General features: G+C 44.1%; 1 protein-coding gene across 1 annotated transcript in view; it reads left to right on the top strand.

The window, feature by feature from the left end:
- The window catches only part of LOC134958802 (L-selectin-like), a 383,508-nt gene that overhangs the window by 42,898 nt on the left and 315,074 nt on the right, over positions 1 to 25,536 (top strand). Inside the window, exon 3 of the mRNA XM_063941524.1 lies at positions 4,555 to 4,662. Within this exon, the coding sequence (XP_063797594.1) occupies positions 4,555 to 4,662 (108 nt within the window). The remainder of the gene's footprint in view (positions 1 to 4,554; positions 4,663 to 25,536) is intronic.

Genomic DNA, 25,536 nt, shown 5'->3' with positions numbered 1-25,536 from the left:
TTGGGGTGACCCCGCCCCCTTTTCTGGAACGCGAGCGCGCATAATTACATCCTTGACTTTTGCATACCCCCACTTCAAAATTTCCACCTCGACCACTGGTCGTATAGATACCAGATACAAGATGCTCATTCCCTTGATTCTGCAGCAGCAACTTGAGAGGCGACTTAATAATAATTGTAGAAACTCCACTTATTGATAAGTGGAAGGTGATAATGCACTGGCAAATCAGCTCCTGTAATTTTTAATTAACCCTTAATGATTGGCTGGTGCATTATTACCTTTTACTTATCACTGCTTTATCACTTCTCCAAGATTAATACATCTGTCCCAGAGTTCCAAAGAACATGCCCTGGAGTAAATGCAGGATTTGTAAGGGGAAATTTCGGGTGTCGTACGGTACGCCGGCGCTCGGGCTCCCGGCGCCCAGCATACCGGCGCCGGGAGCCCGACTGCCGGCATACCGACAGCGTGGCGAGCGCAAAGGAGCCCCTTGCGGGCTCGCTGCGCTCGCCACGCTGCGCTCGCCACGCTGCGGGCATGGTGGCGCGCTACGCGCGCCACACTATTTTATTCTCCCTCCAGGGGTGTCGTGGACCCCCACGAGGGAGAATAGTTGTCGGTATGCCGGGTGTCGGGATTCCGGCGCCGGTATACTGTGCGCCGGGATCCCGACATTCGGCATACAGAAGACCACCCGGAAATTTCCATCTGACAAATTTCCCCACAACTTCCTCAGAAGCAATGTCAAATCAAACTATGACATTTTAGGTATTTCTACACCTCACTTGCTGCATGTTATGATTTTAGACTTCAGGTGCCATTAATATATTTTTTATATATAGAAAAAAATATTTACATTTTTATCTCAATCAAGTAGCCTACAGTAATTTAATATTAACATAATTTTTATATTATTATTATTATTATTATTATTATTATTTATTGTTTACATTGAATAAAATCAATAAATCATTGCACATGTACAAAAATAGTTGATATACTAGTAAAATAAATAAAAAAGGGAAGGGAAACAGGAATGGCAACACTGTGTGTTTAAAAGCCTTATGAATATGAAGTAATGATTGATTGAAGGCAAAAGCTCCTGACTTGAGGTAAGCTAAGGAATCAGTCTGTGTGGTCACATTCAGCTTAGGCAGCCTCTCAAGCACAAGACTGGTGACCATTTGCTCTGGTTAAACTGGTGCTGGCTGCGAGAGGTTAGACCCACTAATCTGGCAAAATGCCACGGAGCATAATGCCACGAGTGGGCGCGGCTATGATTGCGAGCTGCGACTTGCAAAAAAACATGTATTTGGTCGATCAGGGGGGTTTCTAGGTACTCAGACCCCCCCCCTGCGTGCGCCACTGTATTGTCCCCTAGTGAGAATAAAGGAAACCTTTATATAGCAATGTAATCTGATCACTATATATTTAGTATGAGCAGATCAAAGCATCATAAAAAAGGCTGTGGATCCAGTAGTTATTTGAATTATAAGCAATAAAATGTAAAATGACTTTAATCCTATTCAGTGCCACTTTTCACAAAAGTATATTTTGGTACTATATTTCATATTATAGACTTTGGGGGAAATTTACTAAGCTCCCGATTTTGACCGAGATGCCGTTTTTTCATCAAAGTGTCATCTCGGTAATTTACTAAACACTAATCACGGCAGAGATGAGGGCATTCGTAATTTTTTGCAAGTCCAAGTAAAAAATTACGAATGAATACACCATCGGTCAAAACGCGGCTGTTTAAGTATGAATCTCGGTCATTTACTAAGAAGTGCAAAGCAAAAAAAAAAACAAACACTGCCGTGAAAAATTACAACTCGTAAAAAAGTGCTAAAAAAAACCAGACCTTTTTTTTTATTCGTGATTGGATAGGCATGCACGGATCCATGAGATCCGTGCATGTATATCAGTGGGAAGGGGTGGGAAAGTGCTTATTTTTAAAAAAAAAATTGCGTGGGGTCCCCCCTCCTAAGCATAACCAGCCTCGGGCTCTTTGAGCCGATCCTGGTTGCCGAAATATGGGGGAAAAAATGACAGGGGTTCCCCCATATTTAAGCAACCAGCATCGGGCTCTGCGCCTGGTCCTGGTCCCAAAAATACGGGGGACAAAAAGAGTAGGGGTCCCCCGTATTTTTAAAACCAGCACCGGGCTCCACTAGCTGGACAGATAATGCCACAGCCGGGGGTCACTTTTATATAGTGCCCTGCGGCCGTGGCATCAAAAATCCAACTAGTCACTCCTGGCCGGGGTACCCTGGGGGAGTGGGGACCCCTTCAATCAAGGGGTCCCCCCCCCCAGCCACCCAAGGGCCAGGGGTGAAGCCCGAGGCTGTCCCCCCCCATCCAATGGGCTGCGGATGGGGAGGCTGATAGCCTTTGTTGTAAAAGAAAAGATATTGTTTTTAGTAGCAGTACTACAAGGCCCAGCAAGCCTCCCCCGCATGCTGGTACTTGGAGAACCACAAGTACCAGCATGCGACGGAAAAACGGGCCCGCTGGTACCTGTAGTACTACTACTAAAAAAATACCCAAAAAAAGACAAGACACACACACCGTGAAAGTATAATTTTATTACATACACACATACATACATACTTACCTTAAGTTCCCACGCAGGTCGGTCCTCTTCTCCAGTAGAATCCAAGGGGTACCTGTTGAAGAAATTATACTCACGAGATCCAGGGGTCCAGGCTCCTCGGGAAATCCAGGGGTAATCCACGTACTTGAAAAAAATAACAAAACGGTGTCCCGACCACGAACTGAAAGGGGACCCATGTTTGCACATGGGTCACCTTTCCACGAATGCCAGAAACCCACTTTGACTTCTGTCTAAGTGGGTTTCTTCAGCCAATCAGGGAGCGCCACGTTGTAGCACTCTCCTGATCAGCTGTGTGCTCCTGTCCTCACTGACAGGCAGCACACGGCAGTGTTACAATGTAGCGCCTATGCGCTACATTGTAACCAATGCTGGGAACTTTCTGCTCAGCGGTGACGTCACTTTAGGTCAACCGCAGGGCAGAAAGTTCCCATCATTGGTTACAATGTAGCGCATAGGCGCTACATTGTAACACTGCCGTGTGCTGCCTGTCAGTGAGGACAGGAGCACACAGCTGATCAGGAGAGTGCTACAACGTGGCGCTCACTGATTGGCTGAAGAAACCCACTTAGACAGAAGTCAAAGTGGGTTTCTGGCATTCGTGGAAAGGTGACCCATGTGCAAACATGGGTCCCCTTTCAGTTCGTGGTCGGGACACCGTTTTGTTATTTTTTTCAAGTACGTGGATTACCCCTGGATTTCCCGAGGAGCCTGGACCCCTGGATCTCGTGAGTATAATTTCTTCAACAGGTACCCCTTGGATTCTACTGGAGAAGAGGACCGACCTGCGTGGGAACTTAAGGTAAGTATGTATGTATGTATGTATGTGTGTATGTATGTATGTAATAAAATTATACTTTCACGGTGTGTGTGTCTTGTCTTTTTTTGGGTATTTTTTTAGTAGTAGTACTACAGGTACCAGCGGGCCCGTTTTTCCGTCGCATGCTGGTACTTGTGGTTCTCCAAGTACCAGCATGCGGGGGAGGCTTGCTGGGCCTTGTAGTACTGCTACTAAAAACAATATCTTTTCTTTTACAACAAAGGCTATCAGCCTCCCCATCCGCAGCCCATTGGATGGGGGGGGACAGCCTCGGGCTTCACCCCTGGCCCTTGGGTGGCTGGGGGGGGGACCCCTAGATTGAAGGGGTCCCCACTCCCCCAGGGTACCCCGGCCAGGAGTGACTAGTTGGATTTTTGATGCCACGGCCGCAGGGCACTATATAAAAGTGACCCCCGGCTGTGGCATTATCTGTCCAGCTAGTGGAGCCCGGTGCTGGTTTTAAAAATACGGGGGACCCCTACTCTTTTTGTCCCCCGTATTTTTGGGACCAGGACCAGGCGCAGAGCCCGATGCTGGTTGCTTAAATATGGGGGAACCCCTGTCATTTTTTTCCCCATATTTCGGCAACCAGGATCGGCTCAAAGAGCCCGAGGCTGGTTATGCTTAGGAGGGGGGACCCCACGCAATTTTTTTTTAAAATTTTACAGTGTTTAATTAAAAAAAAAAAAAAAATAGAACCCCAGCACGGATCACACAGATCCGGCCGAGATTAATTGTAAAAAAGTCGGCAGTGTTTTGCTAATCACTGCCGTAAAAAAAAAAAAAAAAAACACGAATGACATCGACATCGGAAGAAAAGAAAAACCCGAATACGACAGCTTAGTAAATCCATCGTAACAAATTCAAAAAGTTGCAGTTTTACACTTTCGATGTCATTCGTGATTGAACTTTGACCTGAAACGGGAAAATACGAATCTTAGTAAATTTACCCCTTTGTTTCCATTTGCACATAAGTTATGCTGTGTTTGCAGGTTTGTTTTCCAAAGATGGTGAGGGAAAATGTATGGTATCAATATAATCAAGAGAGATCAGCTTTTAAAAAATTAAGCTGATTTTAACTTTTTTTTTTTTTTAAATCCTTTTTTTGTTTTTTCTTCTTTAGCATCATGCAAAAAATTATCATGCAGTGGTCATGGAGAATGCATTGAGACAATCAATAATTACACATGTGCTTGTGATGCAGGATTCTATGGATCTCAGTGTGAACACGGTGAGGCTTCATTATCATTACTCCTTATTGTACTGTATATTGTACAGTCCATACTTGCCTACCTGACCCTCTCCATGAGGGAGAAAATGCTCTGTTCCTGGACTTTCCTGGTAATGTATGATTGCCATCACCTGTGGTGAGCTGGGTAATTGATAAGAAAGGTGTTTCACCACAGGTGATGGCAATCATACATTACCAGGAAAGTCCAGGAACAGAGCATTTTCTCCCTCATGGAGAGGGTCAGGTAGGCAAGTATGGTACAGTCACATACCTCCCAACATGACACATCCCAGGAGGGACAAAATGCACTGTTCCTGGGCTTCCCTCTTAATATATGATTGGCGTCACTTGTGTTGAACTAGTTAGTTGATAAGAAAGATGTTTCACCGCAGGTGATGGGAACCATACAGTAACAGGGAAGCCCAGGAGCAGAGCATTGTGTCCCTCCTGCACAGGGTCATGTTGGGAGGTATGCAGCCATGTTAAGAGTGAAAATAATGCAACCATACCTCCCAACATGACCCTCTACAGGAGGGACACAATGCTCTGCCTCTGGACTTTCCTCTTAATTTGTGATTGCCATCCCCTGATTTTAACAGGTGAATAGATAAGAAAGATGTTACAGCACAGGTGCCGGCAATCATAAATTCAGGGGGAAGTCCAGGAGCAGAGCATTCTGTCCCTCCTGGAGAGGGTAATGTTGGGCGGTATGATGAAACACATAAAGAAACTGACTTGTACGTATATATAATCAGGTGTAGGCAGTACAGCTTGTTAAATCTGAAAATGCTGCAAGTGGCTCTGAACAAGAAAGTCCTTGGTAAGATCTAGTAAATGGCAATAAGAGAAAGGTCTCCTATAACAATAAATGTAACAATTCTCATAACAGGGAAAAATTTAATATAGCATATTCAACGATCATTATCTGGCTGGCAGAGGCTGACTGCTCCCCCATGATCACTATCATCCCAACTCAGCTTGCAGAAAGTCATCTGTGAGACCTATAGAAGGTCAGACTACAGCTCCAAATACCCAAGCATTGCACCTTGGCTGGCTACTATAGAATTGCTATTTTTACATTTCACCAGTTACACTAACAATCACAGCATCTGTTAAGCAACGAACTATGAATGTCAGATATTCAAACAGTGTGTTAAAAAAACAAAACACCCTTGGCACCAAACTATAACAACAATTTATATGGCTATTAAATAACTAGACTGATGCTATAATTTCTGTTTACTTATATTAAGTCTCCTGTCTTCTGATTACTTCCTCCCACTCCTATCTCCAAGATTTTTCACGTGCTGCTCCCTTCCTCTGGAATTCTTTACCTCTCCCCCTCAGACTCTCCACCTCTCTACAAAACTTCAAACGGGCTCTTAAGACCCATTTCTTTACCAAACCCAGCCAAATCTCCTCCTAACCCTCTGTTCCACGCTCTCTATGTATCCCATCTGTGTCACCCCTGTCTGTCTACCCCTCCCCTTAGAATGTAAGCTCTTACGAGTAGGGCCCTCTTCCCTCATGTGCTTATCCTTTTCTTACTTTAATAATCCTTAACTGCCCAAATCACGCAGTTTTTTGGCCACCTGGAACTTATCTCTGTCATTTACTGGTGTAGTTATGCTTAGCTACCCTGTACTTGTCTTAAATTGTCTTCAACTGTAAGTCACTGTTTTCCTGTTTTGATTATGTGCATATGTACTCTGTAATTGGGCGCTGCGGAACCCTTGTGGCGCCATATAAATAAAGGATAATAATAATAATAATAATAATAATAATAAATTAAGTACATTTTAACTCCATTCCCCTTCGATATAATTCCCTTCTGCATCCACAGACCGCTGCATTCTACTTTTTTCCATCGGTCAAATTCATGCTGTAGCTCATTATCTGTCAGCTGTCTCAACAGCTGTCATTTTCTTCTTCAGTAACTGATGCAAAACAGGTTCACTTGAGTACTGATTTGACTTTAGTGAAAAGAAAGAAGCCACACAGTGCTAGGCCTGGTGAGTACTATGAAAGCTGTTCTAGCACTGCAATCTGTTTCTCGGCTAAAATCAGCTTCACAGAGAGCTGTGTGGGCTGGTGCGTTGTCCTGATGGAGGATTAAACCATTTTTCCACAACTCTGACCTCTTCTGATTCTTTCCCGCAAAGTTTCTTGAACCTTTTCTGGATAACGTTGATTCACTGATGCATCTTCTGATACCCAGACTTTCTATATTACACCCTTGATATAAAAGAAAACAATTAACATTGCTTTGAATTTAGATTTGCTTTGACGTCCGGGACAAAATGTGGCGTAATGTGGCGCGACCCCCTTTTTAACATTTTTATTAAGTCATAAAAACGTATACTTTGATGGCAGATAAGTACCACTTGGCCTTTCTAATCTGCCCATGTACACGCACACACTTACACATTAGGGTTAATTTTGTCGGGAGACAATTAATCTTTAGGTTGGAGCGTTACAACAGACACTGATTTGCATGTGGGAAGCACCAATCAAAGCAGATGTCAATTGCAAATATGCTGCATGACAGGAAGAACCATGCATAAGATTCTGCATCAAAGTTTTACATCCCACACTGCAGACAAATGAACATGGGGTCTGAACAAGAGGTTTTGCAGCAGCTCTGCTCCCTGATCAGGCTTTATACCTAGCCTGGTGTGTACAGTGCAGTATTGTGGGCTCCTGCAACAGGCCTGTGTTACACCAGTACTGGGCACACTTGTCTGAGTGCACCAGCTACCCTCAGCAATAAAAAGAGCAATAAAGAGGAGTTCCAAGTTTCTGGGAAGGGGGGAAACACAATGTGAGTTATCCCTGGCTGCAGGCAGACCCCCTGGATCTGGCTGGTGTTACAGTATATTACTTGGGGTGCAAGCAGGGGCCTCTGGATGGCTAGGTGCTGTAGGACTACAAAGCCCAGCATGCTAGCCAGGACCTAGAACTATCCAGTGGCTATTGAGTACAGAATTGTTTGTTTCACATATATGACACTGATATTTTAGGCTAGATTTTATAATTACCTATTATGTTTTAATAAATTGTCAAGTTTTATAACATACTGACCATCAGAAGTCTATAATTTAATACAGTAAGTGCTGGTTCATTTATTTTTATAGGACCTAGAACTGCACTTTGGGGGCAGCAGCTATTTTGGTGTATAGAGACCTCATCTCAGGGCCTGGACTGATGGATGGCTGCTACTGCATCCTCTCATGCTGCCCTCCTCCGGTGGAGCTGCCCAGCGAGAAGGGAGAGGGGCTGGGGATTGGGGAACCAGGCCGGGAGCAGACATCATGTACACCAGTGAATGAAAGGAGGCATGGCCATGGCCAGACCAATCAACTGGTGAATCTGTGATCACCGCCCCCTCCCCATTTATTAACCTTCTAATTGCCGGAGTGCTTTGCAGGAGTTCACATTAGTGGTGCTGGGGAGAGGGGACATGCGGCAGGGGCTGACAGGAGGAAGGGGATGCAGAGTGACTGTCTCTGCACCCCTCATATCCAGTGCCTGGGGTATGTGACCACTTAGTCCCCCCCTAGTTGCAGCCCTGTTGACATGCTTTTTTCATTCTTGGTGATGATAGTGTTTTCCAGTGCATGGACTAAAAATTTTGTCTCAGGATCATACTGGAAAATCCATGTTTTATCACAGGTAATAACTTTATCTAAAATATGTGAACCTACTTTAATTTGTTCCAAAATGTCTGTACAAATTTGCTTTTGATTTTCTATGTGCTCAGCAGTGAGAAGCCTTGGAACTATCTTAGCACAAACTTTTGTCATGTTAAGATCTTGAAAAATTAGCCTAGCAGATTCTTTGTCAATATTTTACTATTCTTCCATCTACTTTTGAACTAAGCATTATTATGATGCACAGGAAAAACACAACTCATTCAAACACTGTGACAGCAAACTATCTGTGCAAGAGGGATGAAACTTGCAAAACCATTTTTAGATAGTCCAAGGTCAATGTCCCCTCATTCCCTTTCATCTCACGCAGTCTGGTTTATTTTTTACAAGTACAGTCTGGTTATTTAATAGCCACAACTTGTACTTCTCTTTTACAGCACTTTTCACAACACAAGTTTTGTGCATATAGGAAAGAGAGACAAAACATATATATTGTAATACTGTCAAAAACGGGATATTTACATTAGGTCGACACAACTTAGGTCGACAGTCATTAGGTCGACCACTGAAGGTCGACATGGGCATTAGGTCGACATGCAGTAGGTTGACATTGGCATTAGGTCGACAGGTCAAAAGGTCGACATGAGATTTAAAAAAAATTTCTCCAGTTTTTGGACTTTTTCATACTTTATAATCCACTTGGACTACAATTGGGAACGGTAACCTGCCCGAAGCATGGCGAGTGAAGTGAGCCATGCGAGGGAACAGGGTGCACTAATTGGGGTTCCCCGTCACTTTACGAAGAAAACAACACCAAAATGAGTACAAAAACTCATGTCGACCTTTTCACCTATCGACCTAATGCCCATGTCGACCTAGTGCATGTTGACCTAAGTTGTGTCGACCCAATGACCCACACCCGCCAAAACTGATTTCTTGAAAATAGTGGAAATTTATTTAAAAAACATAATGTAGCTCACATAGAGCAAAAAAAGCCCCCCCCCCCAAAAAACAAAAACAAATTAAGTGATATAAAATGCTCCAACAGGAGCACATTGGATAAATATACAGCTTGAGTAGTATTCAGGTTACATGAGCCAGCAATAGACCTTCGTACCAATCATCTGGTGTGGACTGTTCCACACACTTGCTTAGGCAGTCTACACAAGATGACAGGCAGTTTAGTTAGTGACTTGGGATCATATCCGGATTGCCCCTTGTGCACACTGGACCACCTCATACATCTGGTACGAATGCCTTTTGCCTGCTCATGCAATCCATATACTGCTCAAGCATTTTATGTCACTTACTTTGCTTTATTGCTCTTTGTGAGATAATTTATGATGTGTTTTATAAATACATTTTCACTATTTTTAATTAATTACTTTGACAGTATTACAATATGTGTTTTGTCTACCTTTCCTACATATACATATATGTATGAGTTGAATACATTTCCACAATGGATCCCTATAATTAATATATGGCCTTAGTAAAGATTATTTTTCCACATAGTCTTCATATTTGTCTAAGCATTTGAGCCAACGGTACAACAAGGCATCTATCCCGGAATAGAAGAAATCAGTGTAAAGTACCTGAAGCCAGGACATGACAGCTTGCTGAACTTCACTGTTGGTTGCAAATCACCTTCCACCCAGGTGCTTTTTCAATGTTCCAAAGAGATGGAAATCACATAATGCCAGGTCAGGGCTGAAGGGTGAATGGTCAAGTAGCACCATAACAAGTCACGTCTGTGGTTGGCTGAGTGTGGGCGTTTGTTATCGTGTAACAATATGACGATTGGTCGCAGCCACCTGTTGGCAATGAATTTCAGCTGCTGATGTGCCTTTTAACTGCGAAATCTGATCACATCAAGCACCTCAATGTTTGACCATGTTTCCACCAGCCCAGTCATCTTACAACTGATGTTGGGGCAGTATGTATTATATGAGGCGCAGTCTAATTGCAGTGAGGGGAAGCAGTGGTCTACCTGCTCTGGCCTGGTGGGAAATTAGAATGAAACAGAGAACATTACACACTTACGGTAATATATATAATTAGAGATGTGTGAGGACCCTCTTGTTTTGGTTTTGCATCTAAAGCTTTGTTCTGTTTTGGTAAAATCACCCTTAAATGTTTTGGTTTGGGATTTCTTTAAACATTGGTAATAACGGCTAAAATCTGGTAATTTGGACCTATTTTTGTTCCTACAGTATTTTTAACATTAATTTTCAGTCCATTTTTACAACCTCACAGCTCTCAATATTGCTTTCATCAATTGAATCCAAAAAGCAAATCAGTCCTCAGGACAATACAGGAGATTCAAGGAAGAGTCATGAACTACTCGAAGATTGATAGTAGTTAATTAAATCTGAACTTTTCCAAGCAGCAGATCACAGCCCTCAGGACAAAGCAAGAGTCACATTCTAGTTGAATTAGATATGAAAATTAATAAGATAATATAAAATTAAATGATAATGCTAATCTGTATCTGTGGAGAAGCTGCAGGAAACAGTGCATACTGTATATGCCTCTCTGGGAAACTGATGATGGGTGGCCTTGCAAGATACAGAAGAACATCAACACCCCAGAAAAGTATAGTAATATACGATTATATGCTGCCTGTCAAACACACACAATAAAGGATAAGGAGAATAAGTTGATCAATGATGGCCTTACAAGATACAGAAAAACAGTAGAGTACAGTAATATATGTTGCCTGTCAAACACACACAACAGATGATAAAGAAGATGAGCTGGTGATGGATGGCTTTTGCAAGTAACAGAAGAATATCAACACTCCAGTAAAGTACACTATTATATGCTGTCACACACACAATGGGGGTCATTCCGAGTTGATCGCTAGCTGCCTTTGTTCGCAGCGCAGAGATCAGGCCAAAAATCTGCATTTCTGCGCATGCGCATAGTATGCAGTGCGCACGCGTGAACAGAGCCGGCCCTAACCAATATGATGCCCTAGGCAAAATTTTGGCTGGTGCCCCCTAGCACCACCGCTGGTTCCGCCTCTGACCTTGCACCTCTTACCCAGCACCATCACCCCTCACCTATAGCAGTCCTTATTTTGGTGTTTGTACCCCTATATTTTAAATAGGAACAGTTCGCACATTTGGCGCACAGCCCAAAAAGGGGTGTGTTTTTGCTGGCAAGGGGCATGGCCACACAATAGTAACCCAAATTCCAATTACGCCACACAGTACTGCAAATGTATTCACATTTGATCATGCGATAGTGTCCATAATTCATATTACATCCCACAGCAGTATCACTTTACCTTATAAACGTTACTCCTCACAGTGGAGCTCCTTATTCACATTACATCACACTGAATTGCTCCTTATTCACATTACACCACACTCTATTGCTCTTTATTCACATTAGATGACACAGTAGTGCCCTTTCTGTATGCAACGCTACATAGTAGAGCACCTTATACACATAATGCCACACATTAGTAATGCGTTTATACACCTGATTCCACACAGTAATGGCCCTTACACATATGAGACACCTTATTAATGTCCTTATAAACATAATGCGTCTTACACATTATGACAACCTTTATTAATGCCCTTTTACACATAATGTCCCTTACACATATGCCACACATTATTAATGCCCTTATACACATAATGACACACAAAGTGCCCCCTACACATTTGCTGCACATTATTAGTGCCCCTATACACATAATGACACACATACAGTAGTACCCTGTTACACATATGCCGCACATTATTAATGCCCTTATACACATAATGACACACATAGTGGCCCCGGCCTTACACATATGTTACACATTATTAATGCATTTTTACATGACACACATAATGCTCCTTACACATATTCTGAACACTACTGCACAACCAACCCACTCACATGCACATAGCACTCACACTGCCACTAACACTGTGACCTCTGCCTCTGCTTGGATACAGATGTGTCCTCATAAATCTTGCCTCAATGCTAACGTCGGGCACACCTTTTTTTATGAAAATGCATCTTATTTGCATTGCTATGTGGCTAGGATGCACAAGAAGCTTCTGCTGATTAAAATGATATGCAGCATGCCTATATACTGTGTAAGACTGTGGCTGTATATGCATATGAAATGCTACACACACAGAATATAGGCATGCTGCATATCATTTTAATTAGCAGAAGTTGCTGATGCCCCTAGGCATATCAAATGCCCTAGGCAATTGCCTAGTTTGCCTATGCCTTTGGCCGGCTCTGCGCGTGAAGTACTTTCACACAAGCAGATGCAGTTTCACACAAGGTTGAGCAACACTTTTCAGTCGCTGTGATGATCGGTGAGTGATTGACAGGAAAGGGGCGTGTCTGGGTGGTAACTGAGCGTTTTCTGGCAGTGTGCTAAAAAACGCAGGCGTGTCAGGTGAAAACGCAGGCGTGCCTGGGGAAACGGGGGAGTGGCTGGTCGAACACAGGGCGTGTTTGTGACGTCAAAGCAGGAACTAAACTGTGATCACAAGGAAGGAGTAGGTCTAGAGCTACTCTAAAACGGCATGAAAATTTTTACGAGCAGTTCTGCTAAACTTTCGGTCGCACTTCTGCTAAGCTAAGATACACTCCCAGAGGGCGGCGGCTTAGCATTTGCATGGCTGCTAAAAGCAGCTAGCGAGCGAACAACTCGGAATGAGGGCCAATAAATGATAAGAAGGATTAGCTTATGGCCTTACAAGATACAGAAGAATGTCAATGTCCCAGTAAAGAATACTATTTTACGCTGCTTGTCAGACACACACAATCTTGGCAAAGCCTGTAATGTGGTACATGATGGAATTGTCCTTAGGACCCCTCAATCACCCCTATGTTCTTCAGTATATTACACAGAAAGAATATGCATAGTTTAAGAAACCAAGGAGTTCAGCAGCGGACTGTGCTGAGCACTCTTTCCAAGTACACACAGCTTAGTAAACCATAACTTGTTCATGCAAGGGGCTCCAAAGTGCCTTTTTTTCCTCACAGTATTCAAAAATACTGTGTGAGGTGCTAATTTCTACATGTCAGGACAGGCTGTTTGTGGATCCGTTGGACTCGGTCGAAGGAGCAGATGCCCCTGAGTGCTGGAAACAAGGAGGACGAAGATAATTCCTTCTCATATATTTATTTAAGGCAACAGTTTTGAATGAGACTGTAGGAAAGCTGAGGCAGAAGTTCATGATTGGGGACCTGCAGAAATGAAGTCACTGAATGATACAAGACGTGGATGAACTGTGAAGACTGGTTTGCTGGATGATACGGAGATGTGGATGAAGAACTGCGAAGACTCGTTTGCTGGATGATAAGGAGACGTGGATGAAGATCTGTGGAGACTGGTTTGCTGGATGATATGGAGATGAGGATGAAGAACTGTCAAGACTGGTTAGCTGGATGATACGGAGACGTGGGTGAAGAGCACAGCTGAAGCTAGCGAACCGCCACGAGAATCCTGTGGAATCCGAAGGCACTGGTGGGAGAGCGGACGACCGTGACGGCACACTGGAGAACTGGCGGGCGTTGTGCAGCGAGAGTCGGCTGAGAACTTGGAGATCCTGACGGGACCAATTACATGAGATGCACGGAACAAGCTGCGGGAGCACAGAGCTAAGGCACAGAGTAACCACAACAAAGCACTGGCGCAGAATGCAATAATGCCAGCCTATTTATAGGCAGCAGGAAAATAGGATTGGCTGGCACTCACCCTTAACTCTAATTGGTGCTGCCCTTGATCTCCAACATGGCTGCTCCCAGCACTGCAGACATGCCAGGGAGCTGCTGGCCACTAGGTCCTGCCTCTAGCCTCCAGGAAGCCGTTCCTCACACCACCGACCCAGCCGCGTCCACGTGCGGCCACAGAATGCCGCAGGCAGCCCACCGGCAATGGACGGACTGAGGGACATGCAGCGGTAAGCCCACGCTGCGTGACAGTACCCCTCCCTCTGAGGGTGGTCTCCGAACACCTTCAAGCCTTGTTAGGATTTTTGGAGTGAAAGTTCTGAATTAATCTTGGATCATGGACATCCTCAGCAAAAACCCAAGACCTTTCCTCGGGTCCATACCCTTTCCAGTCGAGGAGATATTGAAGACGTCCATATCGATGATGAGAATCCAAAATTTCTTTAACCTCAAATTCCTAATCTTGTAAACTGCGAACTTTAGGAGGTTTGGGCAAGGGTTAAGCACTCTTTCTATAGGAAAAGGACCAATTAAACTGGGCGCAAATTTCATGGAGGGTACTTTAGACTTGAGATTGCGAGTAGATACCCAGACTTGGTCCCCCACCTTGTAACTGGGCACTGCCTTTCGTTTTCTATCAGCGAAGGATTTATAACGTAAGGAAGTTTTAACTAAAGACTTGCGTACTTGAGTCCAAATTTTGGAAAGTTGCTTGAGAACGAAATCAGCAGCTGGTACTTCTTGAGTTGGGAGAGGTTGGAATACTGGTACTCGCGGATGGAAACCATAGTTGACATAGAATGGCGTGGATTCTGAAGATGAGTGGAAGAGATTGTTATGAGCGAACACCGCCACCGGAAGATAGTCCAACCAATCATCTTGTGACGAGGAAATATATAAACAAAGGAAGGTTTCCAGATCTTGATTTACTCGTTCTGTTTGTCCATCCGACTGGGGGTGATATGCTGAAGAATGACTCAGTTTGATGCCTAGGGAACAAAGTGCTTTCCAAAATTTGGCCACAAATTGCGTGCCCTGATCTGAAACAATTTCTAAGGGGACACCATGCAACTTAGAAATTTCAGAGATGAATAATTTGGCAAGTAAAGGGGCTGAGGGCAGTGCAGTCAGAGGAATGAAATGCACCATTTTTTAAAATCTATCCACCACTACCCAGATGGTATTTCGTCCCTTCGACAGAGGTAACTCAGTTATAAAATCCAAGATATGGGTCCAAGGCTTTTCGGGTATGGATAGCGGAAGTAGCAAACCAGGTGACGGACCCTTGGGGCACTTGTGTTGGGTGCATTTAGAACAAGAGGCTACAAATTCTTGAACATCAGTTCTAAGGCGTGGCCACCAGTAGGACCGTCAAATGAATTCAAGAGTCTTGTGGACCCCGTGGGTGCCCCATAAAAGATGAAGCATGGGCCCAAGTCAATAGCCGTTTACGGAGATTTGGAGCAACAAATATTTTTCAAGCGGGGGTACAGGAGCTGAAGGAATTTGAGTTGTTAAGAAAGAAGTTGTACTTACAATAGCTTGTTCATCTTTTAGATCATTAGACTCAGAAGATTTGAAGGAGCAGGAGAGGGCATCGGCTTTCTTATTCAAGGATCCTGGGCGATAAGTGAGCTTGAAGCTAAACCGGGTGAAAAAGGGAGCCCATCTTGCTTGCCATGGATTGAGACATTGAGCTGTTTGAAGATAAAGTAGATTTTTATGATCGGTGTATACTGTGATGGGATGTTGTGCTCCTTCCAAAAGATATCTTCATTCCTCAAATGCTAACTTAATAGCAAGCAATTCTTGCTCCCTGATGGCATAGTTTCGTTCGGCAGGCAGGAATCTTCGAGAATAATAACCGCAGGGATGGATCTTTTTGTCCCCGTAAACTTGGGATAGAACAGCTCCAACTACCTCTGTGGAAGCATCCACCTCCACGAGAAATGGACGATTAAGGTCAGGTTGACGAAGAATGGGAGCAGATATGAAGGCTTGTTTCAAACCGAGGAAGGCTTTAGTAGCTTCAGGGGTCCAATTCACGGGATTCGCTCCTTTACGTGTTAAGGCCGTGATGGGTGCAACCAAGGTAGAGTAACCCTTAACAAATTTTCTGTAGAAATTGGCAAAGCCAAGGAAGCGTTGAATCACTTTGAGAGACGTGGGAGCTGACCAGTCATGAATAGCTTGAACTTTGGCAGGATTCATCCGTAACTCTGATCAGGAAATGATGAAACCCAAAAATGGAACAGAGGCTACCTCAAAGGTACATTTCTCCAATTTACAGAATAATCGATTCTTCCTCAGACGGGCTAACACCTCCCTGACTTGGAGACGATGGGACTCTAAATCTTTGGAGAATATTATGATATCATCTAAGTATACTACCAAGCATTTATAGAGAAGATCCCGGAAAAGCTTATTCACATAACTTTGGAAAACCGCTGGGGCATTACAGAGACCAAACGGCATCACAAGATACTCGTAATGCCCATCCTGAGTATTAAAAGTCATTTTTCATTCATCCCCAGCACGAATTCTAATCAAATTGTAAGCGCCTCTGAGATCAAGTTTGGTAAAAACTGTGGCCCCCTTCACTCGATCGAACAGTGGAGGGATCAGCAGAAGTGGGTACCGATTTTTTATAGTGATCTCATTGAGACCATGGTAGTCAATGCAAGGTCGCAGGCCACCATCCTTTTTCTTAACAAAAAAGAATCCTGCCCCTGCAGGAGATGATGATGGTCTAATGAAGCCTTTGGCCAAATTCTCTTGTATGTAGTCGGACATAGCCTGTGTCTCAGGGATTGACAACGGGTAAATTCGACCTCTGGGAGGAGTCCTACCCGGCACCAAATCAATCGGGCAATCCCATTTACGGCGAGGTGGTAAGGAATCTGCCCCTTGCTTACTGAAGACATCTCCGTAAGACTGGTAAGTTGTGGGTATTTTGGAGACATGGGCCCTCATTCCGAGTTGTTCGCTCGCTAGCCGCTTTTCGCAGCAGTGCACACGCTAAGCCGCCGCCCTCTGGGAGTGAATCTTTGCTTAGTAGAATTGCGAATGAAGTATTCGCAATATTGCGAAAAGATTTTTCTTTGCAGTTTCTGAGTAGCTCGAGACTTACTCTTCCAGTGTGATCAGTTCAGTGCTTGTCGTTCCTGGTTTGACGTCACAAACACACCCAGCGTTCGCCCAGACACTCCCCTGTTTCTCCAGCCACTCCCGCGTTTTTCCCAGAAACGGCAGCGTTTTTTTACACACTCCCATAAAACGGCCAGTTTCCGCCCAGAAACACCCACTTCCTGTCAATCACACTACGATCACCAGAACGAAGAAAAAACCTCGTAATGCCGTGAGTAAAATACCAAACTTCTTAGCAAATTTACTTGGCGCAGCCGCAGTGCGAACATTGTGCATGCGCAGTTAGCGGAAAATCGCACCGATGCGAAGGAAAATAACGAGCGAACAACTCGGAATGAGGGCCATGAACTGAACAAAGAGGTTGAACTGAGGCTAAACAAGCATCGGTGCAGGTTTCTCCCCAGGATTGGACCTCCATAGTTCACCAACCGAGTTTTGGATTGTGTTTTTGTAACCACGGTAATCCGAGAATTATGTTATGAGAGGCTTTGGGAATCACGAGGAAGGAGATAGATTCGGAGTGTAATACGCCCGTTTTCATTCTAAGATAGGTAGTTTGAAGGGTGATTATACCATCAGGGATTCGACTCCCATCCACCGCCGTGACGGCAATTGCCTGTTCCAAGGGCACAGTCTGAATCTTAAATTGCTGGACGAAGGTGGAAGAAATGAAGTTCCCTGCTGCTCCAGAGTCTAATAAAGCTGAGACCAAGAGGACAGAAGATGGAATTTCCAAATGAATGGGCAAAGTTGGCTCCTTTCATGTATGTTATTCTAATGTAACTTCTAGCTTAACCTCTCTGGAGTAAGCTAGGAGCGGGAGTTTTCTGGCCGGAATTTACAGGACTTCATGAAGTGGTCTGAAGAGCCGTAATACATACAGAGGTTTCCCTGACAGCAACGAGAGCACTCTTCTTCCGAAAGCCGAGGGCGACCGATTTGCATCGGCTCTTCGGTTGCTGGAGTAGGTGGTGATGAAGAGGGATCTTGCTGGAAGTGAGGACTTGGACACTCCTGCTTGGATCTCTCCAGACAACGTTCCCTATACCGCAAGTCCAGTTTGTTACAAGTCGAAATCAGATCATCCAGTTTAGTGGGCACATCCCAAATCGTCAAGTCCATTCTTAATCCTGTCAGAAAGGCCGTTCCAAAAGGCGGCAATTAAGGCCTCCTCATTCCACTTTAATTCAGAGGATAAGGTATGGAACTGTATTACATACTGACTGATGGGACGCGAGCCTTGTCGAAGACGAAGGATCTCAAGGGACGCTTAGGTGGTTTAGCCCGGCTCGTCGAAGATCTTCCTGAATGAAGAAACAAATTCAGTATAATTGGAGAGGATTAGGTCTCCCCTTTCCCAATTTTGCTAATTGGTGCTGCCCTTGGTATCCAACATGGCCGCTCCCAGCACTCCACAGCTTGACCAGAGAGTAGAGAAATAATATACGCGATCTTGGTGCGGGCCGATGGTAAATTTGGTGACTGAAGCTCAAACTGAATTTCACACTGGTTAAGGAATCCTCTACAAAGTTTTGAAGAACCATCAAACTTGCTAGGTGGTGGTAGCTGCAATCATGATGCTGAGACAGTCGCTGGAGGAACTACTGCAGAGGTAGAAACAACCGGAGCTGGGGACTGTGGGGCCCTAATGGCCGCATGAAGGGCTTCTATCCGATCAGACATGGTCTGCATGAATTGCACAATTTGCGACTGAGTGGACTCCTGAATCTCCAGGCGTGAGAGAATGTTGGCCATAGCATCACCTGGTCGCAAGTCGGATCCATGGGGCCAGTGCTTACTGTCAGGACAGGTTGTGTTTGTGGATCCGTTGGACTCAGTCCAAGCGAAGGAGCAGATGCCCATGAGTGCTGGAAACAAGGAGGACTAAGATAATTCCTTCTCATATATTTATTTAAGACCACAGTTTTGAATAAGACTGTAGGAAAGCTGAGGCAGAAGTTCAGGATTGGGGACCTGCAGGAATGAAGTCACTGAATGATACAAGATGTGGATGAAGAACTGTGAAGACTGGTTTGCTGGATGATACGGAGACGTGGATGAAGAACTGTGGAGACTGGTTTCTGGAATGATACGGAGACGTGGATGAAGATCTGTGAAGACTGGTTTGCTGGATGATATGGAGACGTGGATGAAGAGCACGGCTGAAGCTAGCGAACCGCCATGAGAATCCTGCGGAATCCGAAGGCACTGGTGGGAGAGTGGACGACCGTGACGGCACACTGGAAAGCTGGCGGGCATTGTGCAGCGAGAGTCGGCTGAGAACTCGGAGATCCTGATGGGACCAATTACAAGAGACGCACGGAACAAGCACAGAGCTAAGGCACAGAGTAACCACAACAAAGCACTGGCACAGAATGCAATAATCCCAGCCTATTTATAGGCAGCAGGAAACTAGGACTGGCTGGCACTCACCCTTCATGCTAATTGGTGCTGCCCTTGGTATCCAACATGGCCGCTCCGAGCACTGCAGACACGCCAGGGAGTTTCTGGCCAGTAGGTCCTGCCTCTAGCCTCCAGGAAGCCGTTCATCACACCGCCGACCCAGCCGCGTCCCCATGCAGCCACAGAATGGCACAGGAAGCCCACCGGCAATGGACGGACTGCGGGACCCGCAGCGGTAAGCCCACGCTGCGTGACACTACATTATCATTAAAGTAATCCTCCACCATTCTATCGATGTTTACTGCACCAGATGGAGTCATGGTAGATGTATCAATATACAGTATGTAGGCAATTCATTTAAGTCTGACCAGATGTCATAGTGTTTCACTGTTGAAATAAAGAAAAATTATTTTATTTGAAACCGTAAAACAACTTTTTGGATAAACTTTTTTTTTTTTTTGTACCTTATAAGCTCACTAAGGGGGAATATACTATTAGCAGCTGTAATTTACTGCTGTTAACAGATTCCTATTAGCAGGGCCGACACTAGGATTTTTATCACCCGGGGCAAGGGGGTAATTCGCCACCCCCCCTCCCCCCCAAAAGAACAGAACAGGCGGCATGTAATGAGTCAATTTGACTCATGACATGATGCTGGCCGTGCGCCCTCAGGGCAACTGCGCTGTGTGCCAGGCCCACTTGGCACACATGTAGTTATGGCCCAGGGCAGAGTAAACTATAAATGCGATTGGACACCCAGTTTTCTTGTACTTGCTTAACTAAAATCATCACTGCTTGGCTCCCTTTTGTCTTAATTGTCATATTAATGTTTCATACGCCTAAACCTTCCATGACAAATGTCCTATAGAATTGTGAAAACTACAATAAAATCCATCCAGTGGTTCTCGAGATTAGGCTAACAGTTTAGGCATCATAAGCCAAGAAAGAGATCTGATGTTGATTATTCTTGTACTTGCTTCACTAAAATCATCACTGCTTGGGTCACTTTTGTCATAGATTAATGTTTCATACTGTACACCTAAACTTTCCTCAACAAATGTTCTATAGAATTATATCTACCACTGTCTTTAGTTTATTCTATGTAGGTAACAGATTTTAAAATGTATATCATTTTATATTACAGAATAAGCATGGGTATAATTGTAATGCATAGGGCTGTATTCAATAGCTGTCTGGTCCTTTCCGATGGAAAGGACTCAATAGCACTCTATTCAATGCTGGGCCAAACCCGTCAGGTTTGGCCCGATCCCGACAGTGTAAATCCAACTTTTTTAAAAGTCGGATTGACGTTGTCGGAAATGGGGCTAAAACCTGTCGGGTTTGGCCCCACTTCCCACAATACACGTGTATCGGCGGTATTCGAACAGTCTTCCGACAAGTTGGATTTCCCAACTTGTCAGATGAAATTGAATAGGTCGGAACCCCTCCCGACCTCAATTAGTCGGAAACTGACGTCTTTCTGACAAGGCGGCAGTTTCCGACTCTTATTGAATACACCCCTTTATATGGTTTTTATTGTAGCATCAGAGTTGGAAATCTTACACAAGAACTACTTAGGAAGGAAAGTAGGCCTTGGGGCCTTGAAACCTGATGGCCTCAATTAATTTATTAATTATAGTGTATTTTTATAAGTATCTTTATTAATTTATCAATAATAGTGCATCTTTATAGGTTCTCTCTACCCATTATGGTAGACCACACTAATCCAATTGGCTTCTCCTGATACACACTTTGTTGTCACATTTATAACACTTTAGCACTCACACATTTTTTTTTCCCAGTCTTCTTTCAAAAATATTGTTTATCTGGGATTCACTACAGGTTGGGTCATAACAAGTTCAACATCAGCAGCACCTATCACACCCCAATAGTTTATCCATTTGCAAGCATTTTATGTCCCTGGCCCCTTCCCCTCAACCCCTTCCACATCTTCCTTTTCTTCTCCCATACCTTTTCTTTCACTCCAGTACCTCATTAATTTCATTCTTTATTTTCTTTCTCACTTATTACTATACTTTAATCACCATGACATTTTTCCTGATTCCTATATAGATACTATGGCCAATAATATAAATAAATTACTTCACTTTCCCTCCCAAAATGGTAAAAGTATTAATTCAACAAATTCATGTACTCCAGATCCTGCATGCTCTAGACAACTTTTCTCTATTTATGAATCTCGCTTATATAAATTTAGTACTTAATAGTTTATATTTATAACCCTACCTGTGTGAGTACTAGTTTTCAGCTGTTTTATTTTTACTTATTATTTTCTGGAATATACATCCTTTACATATAAAAAAAAGTTCCTCTGTTAAATGTATTCTTTATCTCTCTTTTGTTTTTCAATTTAGGTCTCTATTTACTAGATTGATGCTCTTTTAATGTATGTTGTTCTTATTTTTTTTAATAACATTTTCACTTCTTTATACTTCTATCCATGTCCATTTTATTTAACATGCCGCACAGGTTGCGGTAGTTTATATGGAACCTTCATATTATTTATAGGTTACAAGCATCAACATAGGGACCCGTTAATTTCAACTATCTTCCACCCACAGCTGCCTGACTGACAATAGTAGCGCTCAAAACCAGGGAGGAGGAGGTCCCGCTGACGTCTTTCAAACGTCAGCGGGAGATACAGCCGCCAGGAAGAGATCAAGCCCACCTGATGGGCCGCGAAACTAGTCATGGGCAAAGTGATTCACTGAACTGAGTTGAGACACATGACTCAGTTCAGTGAAGTGTCTCGAGTCAGTGTCTCGGCACATGAGTCATGACTCATTTGTACTGGAATGTATTGCAGAGACTGCACATGAATCAGTGAGTTGCCAGTGCTGGCAGATCAGTGCTGGACTCATGGAGGGAGTTATTCAGCTGCAGTGATTGTGCAGTGTATCTGGGGGAGGCAGCTGCTTATGCACTGATTGTTAATAATATATTAACATAGATTCACTGTTATGTTGATATATTATTAATAACCACTTATTGCATACTAGTTACAGAATATGCACATTACTTCTGGCTGAGGAGAGAAAGCTTAACAGCCATGAAACACATCATTCAGTCTGTAACTAAACCAAATAAAAACATTTTTTTTTACTTTGCATACTTTGCTAATTGGTTATTTTAGGTGGGCTTGTATTTATTATATTATCCACTATCTAGCCTGCAGGGAGTTTGCCACCCACAATCACACTGAGCAGGATCAGTGAGCACTGAGCTAAGAGCCCTGTACCACAGGTGCTCCACCTCCTGCAGGCTTATGCTGCATGAATCAGATCCATCCACTGAGTCACTGAGTCTACACAGTGTACAACTGTCTCAACTCACTGGCAGACTCAGGATGAATCATGATTCATGAAATGGATCAGGCACAGCAGCACAGCACTCACTGACTGGTGAATCGTGACTGCTCCCTCCCCCCTCCCACTGGGTGTCACCTGGTATAGCCTCTGGCCAATCACAGCTAAAGACACTCAGCAGAAGACACTGACTGAAGGACACACTGAGTTTCCTCCCTCTGAGAGAGGCTGCTGCTGCGGCTGTCTCGACTCATTAAACAGTGAGTGACTCGAATCATTCATACTTCCTGATGATTCGAGTCACTGTGTTGAGACAGTGAGTCAGTAGCCATCTCTACGCGAAACTAGTCTTAAGGCGGCACCAGGCAGCAGGCCGACATGGGTGTGCGCTCTCTCACAAGGACCAACACGGCTGTGATCGGCAAACGACTCCTACCAGCTCTCATCATGGTTACTTTACACATTCTGACAATAAGGCGGAACGCATGTTATTTACCCTCCCAGCCACACTGTGCTATTTGTACAATAGGGCGTGCTTTGGCGGGGCATTTTACTAATCTCTCCATGTACCAAGCACTTTAAATTGTTATAGATATTTAGTACAACATAAGGGATATTCCCTATCTTAAAAAAAATGTTTTTCCTGTAATGGTGATTCCGTTAGATCCATCAGCTGTGCAATAATTAGCCAGCTGGATCTGACATCTCGTTATCTATATCAGACGGTACTCCTATGTTTTACAACAGTTAGGGTGTTTAGTTTAAGGTGATAATGTCTAAAGCACCACGATATGTTTTAATGTAGCACTGTGTAAAATCCGAAATTGTGTAAAATTATGAAGATAGCATTCTCTTAAGCCACACTGTCTATCCATGTGCTCTATATAGTTAATTCTGTTTGTGGAATCTTTATAGCGGTGCAGTATCTGTGTCAGCTAGGCATTAACAAACTGTCTAGCATTTGCTACTTTTGTGTCAACTCCATTAGAGCAAAGGACACAGGTGCTCTATTTATTCTCCTTAAATTGCTTGAACTGTGTAACATTTTCAGCAGTGCAACAATTGAGCCAGCTAAAATACAATATATTCTCGTCTGCCTTAGACAGTAATCTCATATTTACATAGCCAATTCATGTTTTTTGTGATCGCGTTGTCATTTATTCGCAACACGTATCACCGTTTGAACCCGATTAGCTGGAGAATTAAGGGGTCTATTCATGCAGCAGAGAAAAGCCCTGTTTTGCGGTAAACAGGGCTTTTCTCTGCTTACCGCAATTCACAGAGCGGGTTACCATGGAGAAGTCCCTGACTTCCCCAGCGGCACCCCCGCTCTGTGACTGAATCGCATCACCATACGTTTGTATGGTGACTGCAATTCATGTAGGAACGGAAAGCCCAGCTTTCCGTTACCCTTCGCAAAACCCCATCGCCATCTCAGACGGTAGATGCTAGAATCAAGTGGGCTAAGGGACCTTTTCCGTCTGGGGGAGGAGCCACAACTCAAGGGGGAGGAGCTAGGCCAGCGGGATAGTTCCTCTACTATCCACACCACCAACTATTACCTTTAGTAATCAGGTGGCGAGCGGAACGAGCCACCGAGCCCGAAGCGTGGCGAGCGAAGCGAGCCCGCGAGGGTACTTTTCGGTACCCTGTTCGCCCGTAGCTCCTCCCCCTGGTAACTTGTTTCCTCCCCTAGATACGTCAGAAGGTCCCTTCTCCCACTACGATATAGAATCAACCCATCTCAGACAGACGATGGGGAGGCTTGTACAGGAGAAGAGCAGTGAAGACGTCCATCTCCTGCCTTCTCCCCGCCCCCTTCCGTGACAAGAGCCAATCAGAGGAGCCCAGGGCATAGCATTTGCATATACCGGGTCACCTCCTCCTTGCTGTCCTTGCCCGCCACTGGAGGTCTCGTTTCCCCGGCGCATGCGCAGTTGACACCTGGAGGCAGGGGGGGACACTGCGCATGTGCAGAAGATCCCAGCCGCGGTATGAAGAGAGAAGACTGGGGAAGCCGGGATCGCGGAACAGCCAGATACCGCATCGCATCAGGGAACTGGTAAGTATTAATGAATTGCGTTCAAAATCTGAAAAAACCCCTGAAATAAGAATGCGATGTTTAGTGATAAGTTAAACATAAACATCGCATTCTTACATGAATAGACCCCTTAGTATCTGAACTCGGATAGCAATATTCACAAGCCGTTCTACTAACCTATGCGTTTTGTGTAAATATATATCTTTTCTCTTGCTTTTTTTTAAAGCTGTGTAATAACATTGGCATGTGGACATTAATATTATTTTATTGGACATCATCCTTTAATACAAGAAATATTGTATTTTTGACACACGTGCTGTGCAATAACGTAGCCAGTTGTAGGTAATCTCTTGTGGCTTGACCTTGACAGTAATCTTGTGATCTATACAGCTAACCATTGTCTATTATGACTGCACTATTATCTGTTTCATAGGGGTCTATTCATGAAGCAGTGAAAAGTGAGCCTTTAGAGAATTTGCCCATGGTAACCAATCAGCTGCTCCGTACAATTGTATAGTATGCAAATTATAAATGTTACTTCAATGCTGATTGGTTGCCATGGGCAACTTCTCCACTGGCTCACTTCTTCACACTTTTCACTGCTTCATGA

The sequence above is a fragment of the Pseudophryne corroboree genome, chromosome 9, assembly GCF_028390025.1.
Source record: "Pseudophryne corroboree isolate aPseCor3 chromosome 9, aPseCor3.hap2, whole genome shotgun sequence".
Lineage (NCBI taxonomy): Eukaryota > Metazoa > Chordata > Amphibia > Anura > Myobatrachidae > Pseudophryne > Pseudophryne corroboree.
Note: the sequence above shows the minus strand (reverse complement) of the source record. Positions and strands in the feature narration are given on the sequence as shown.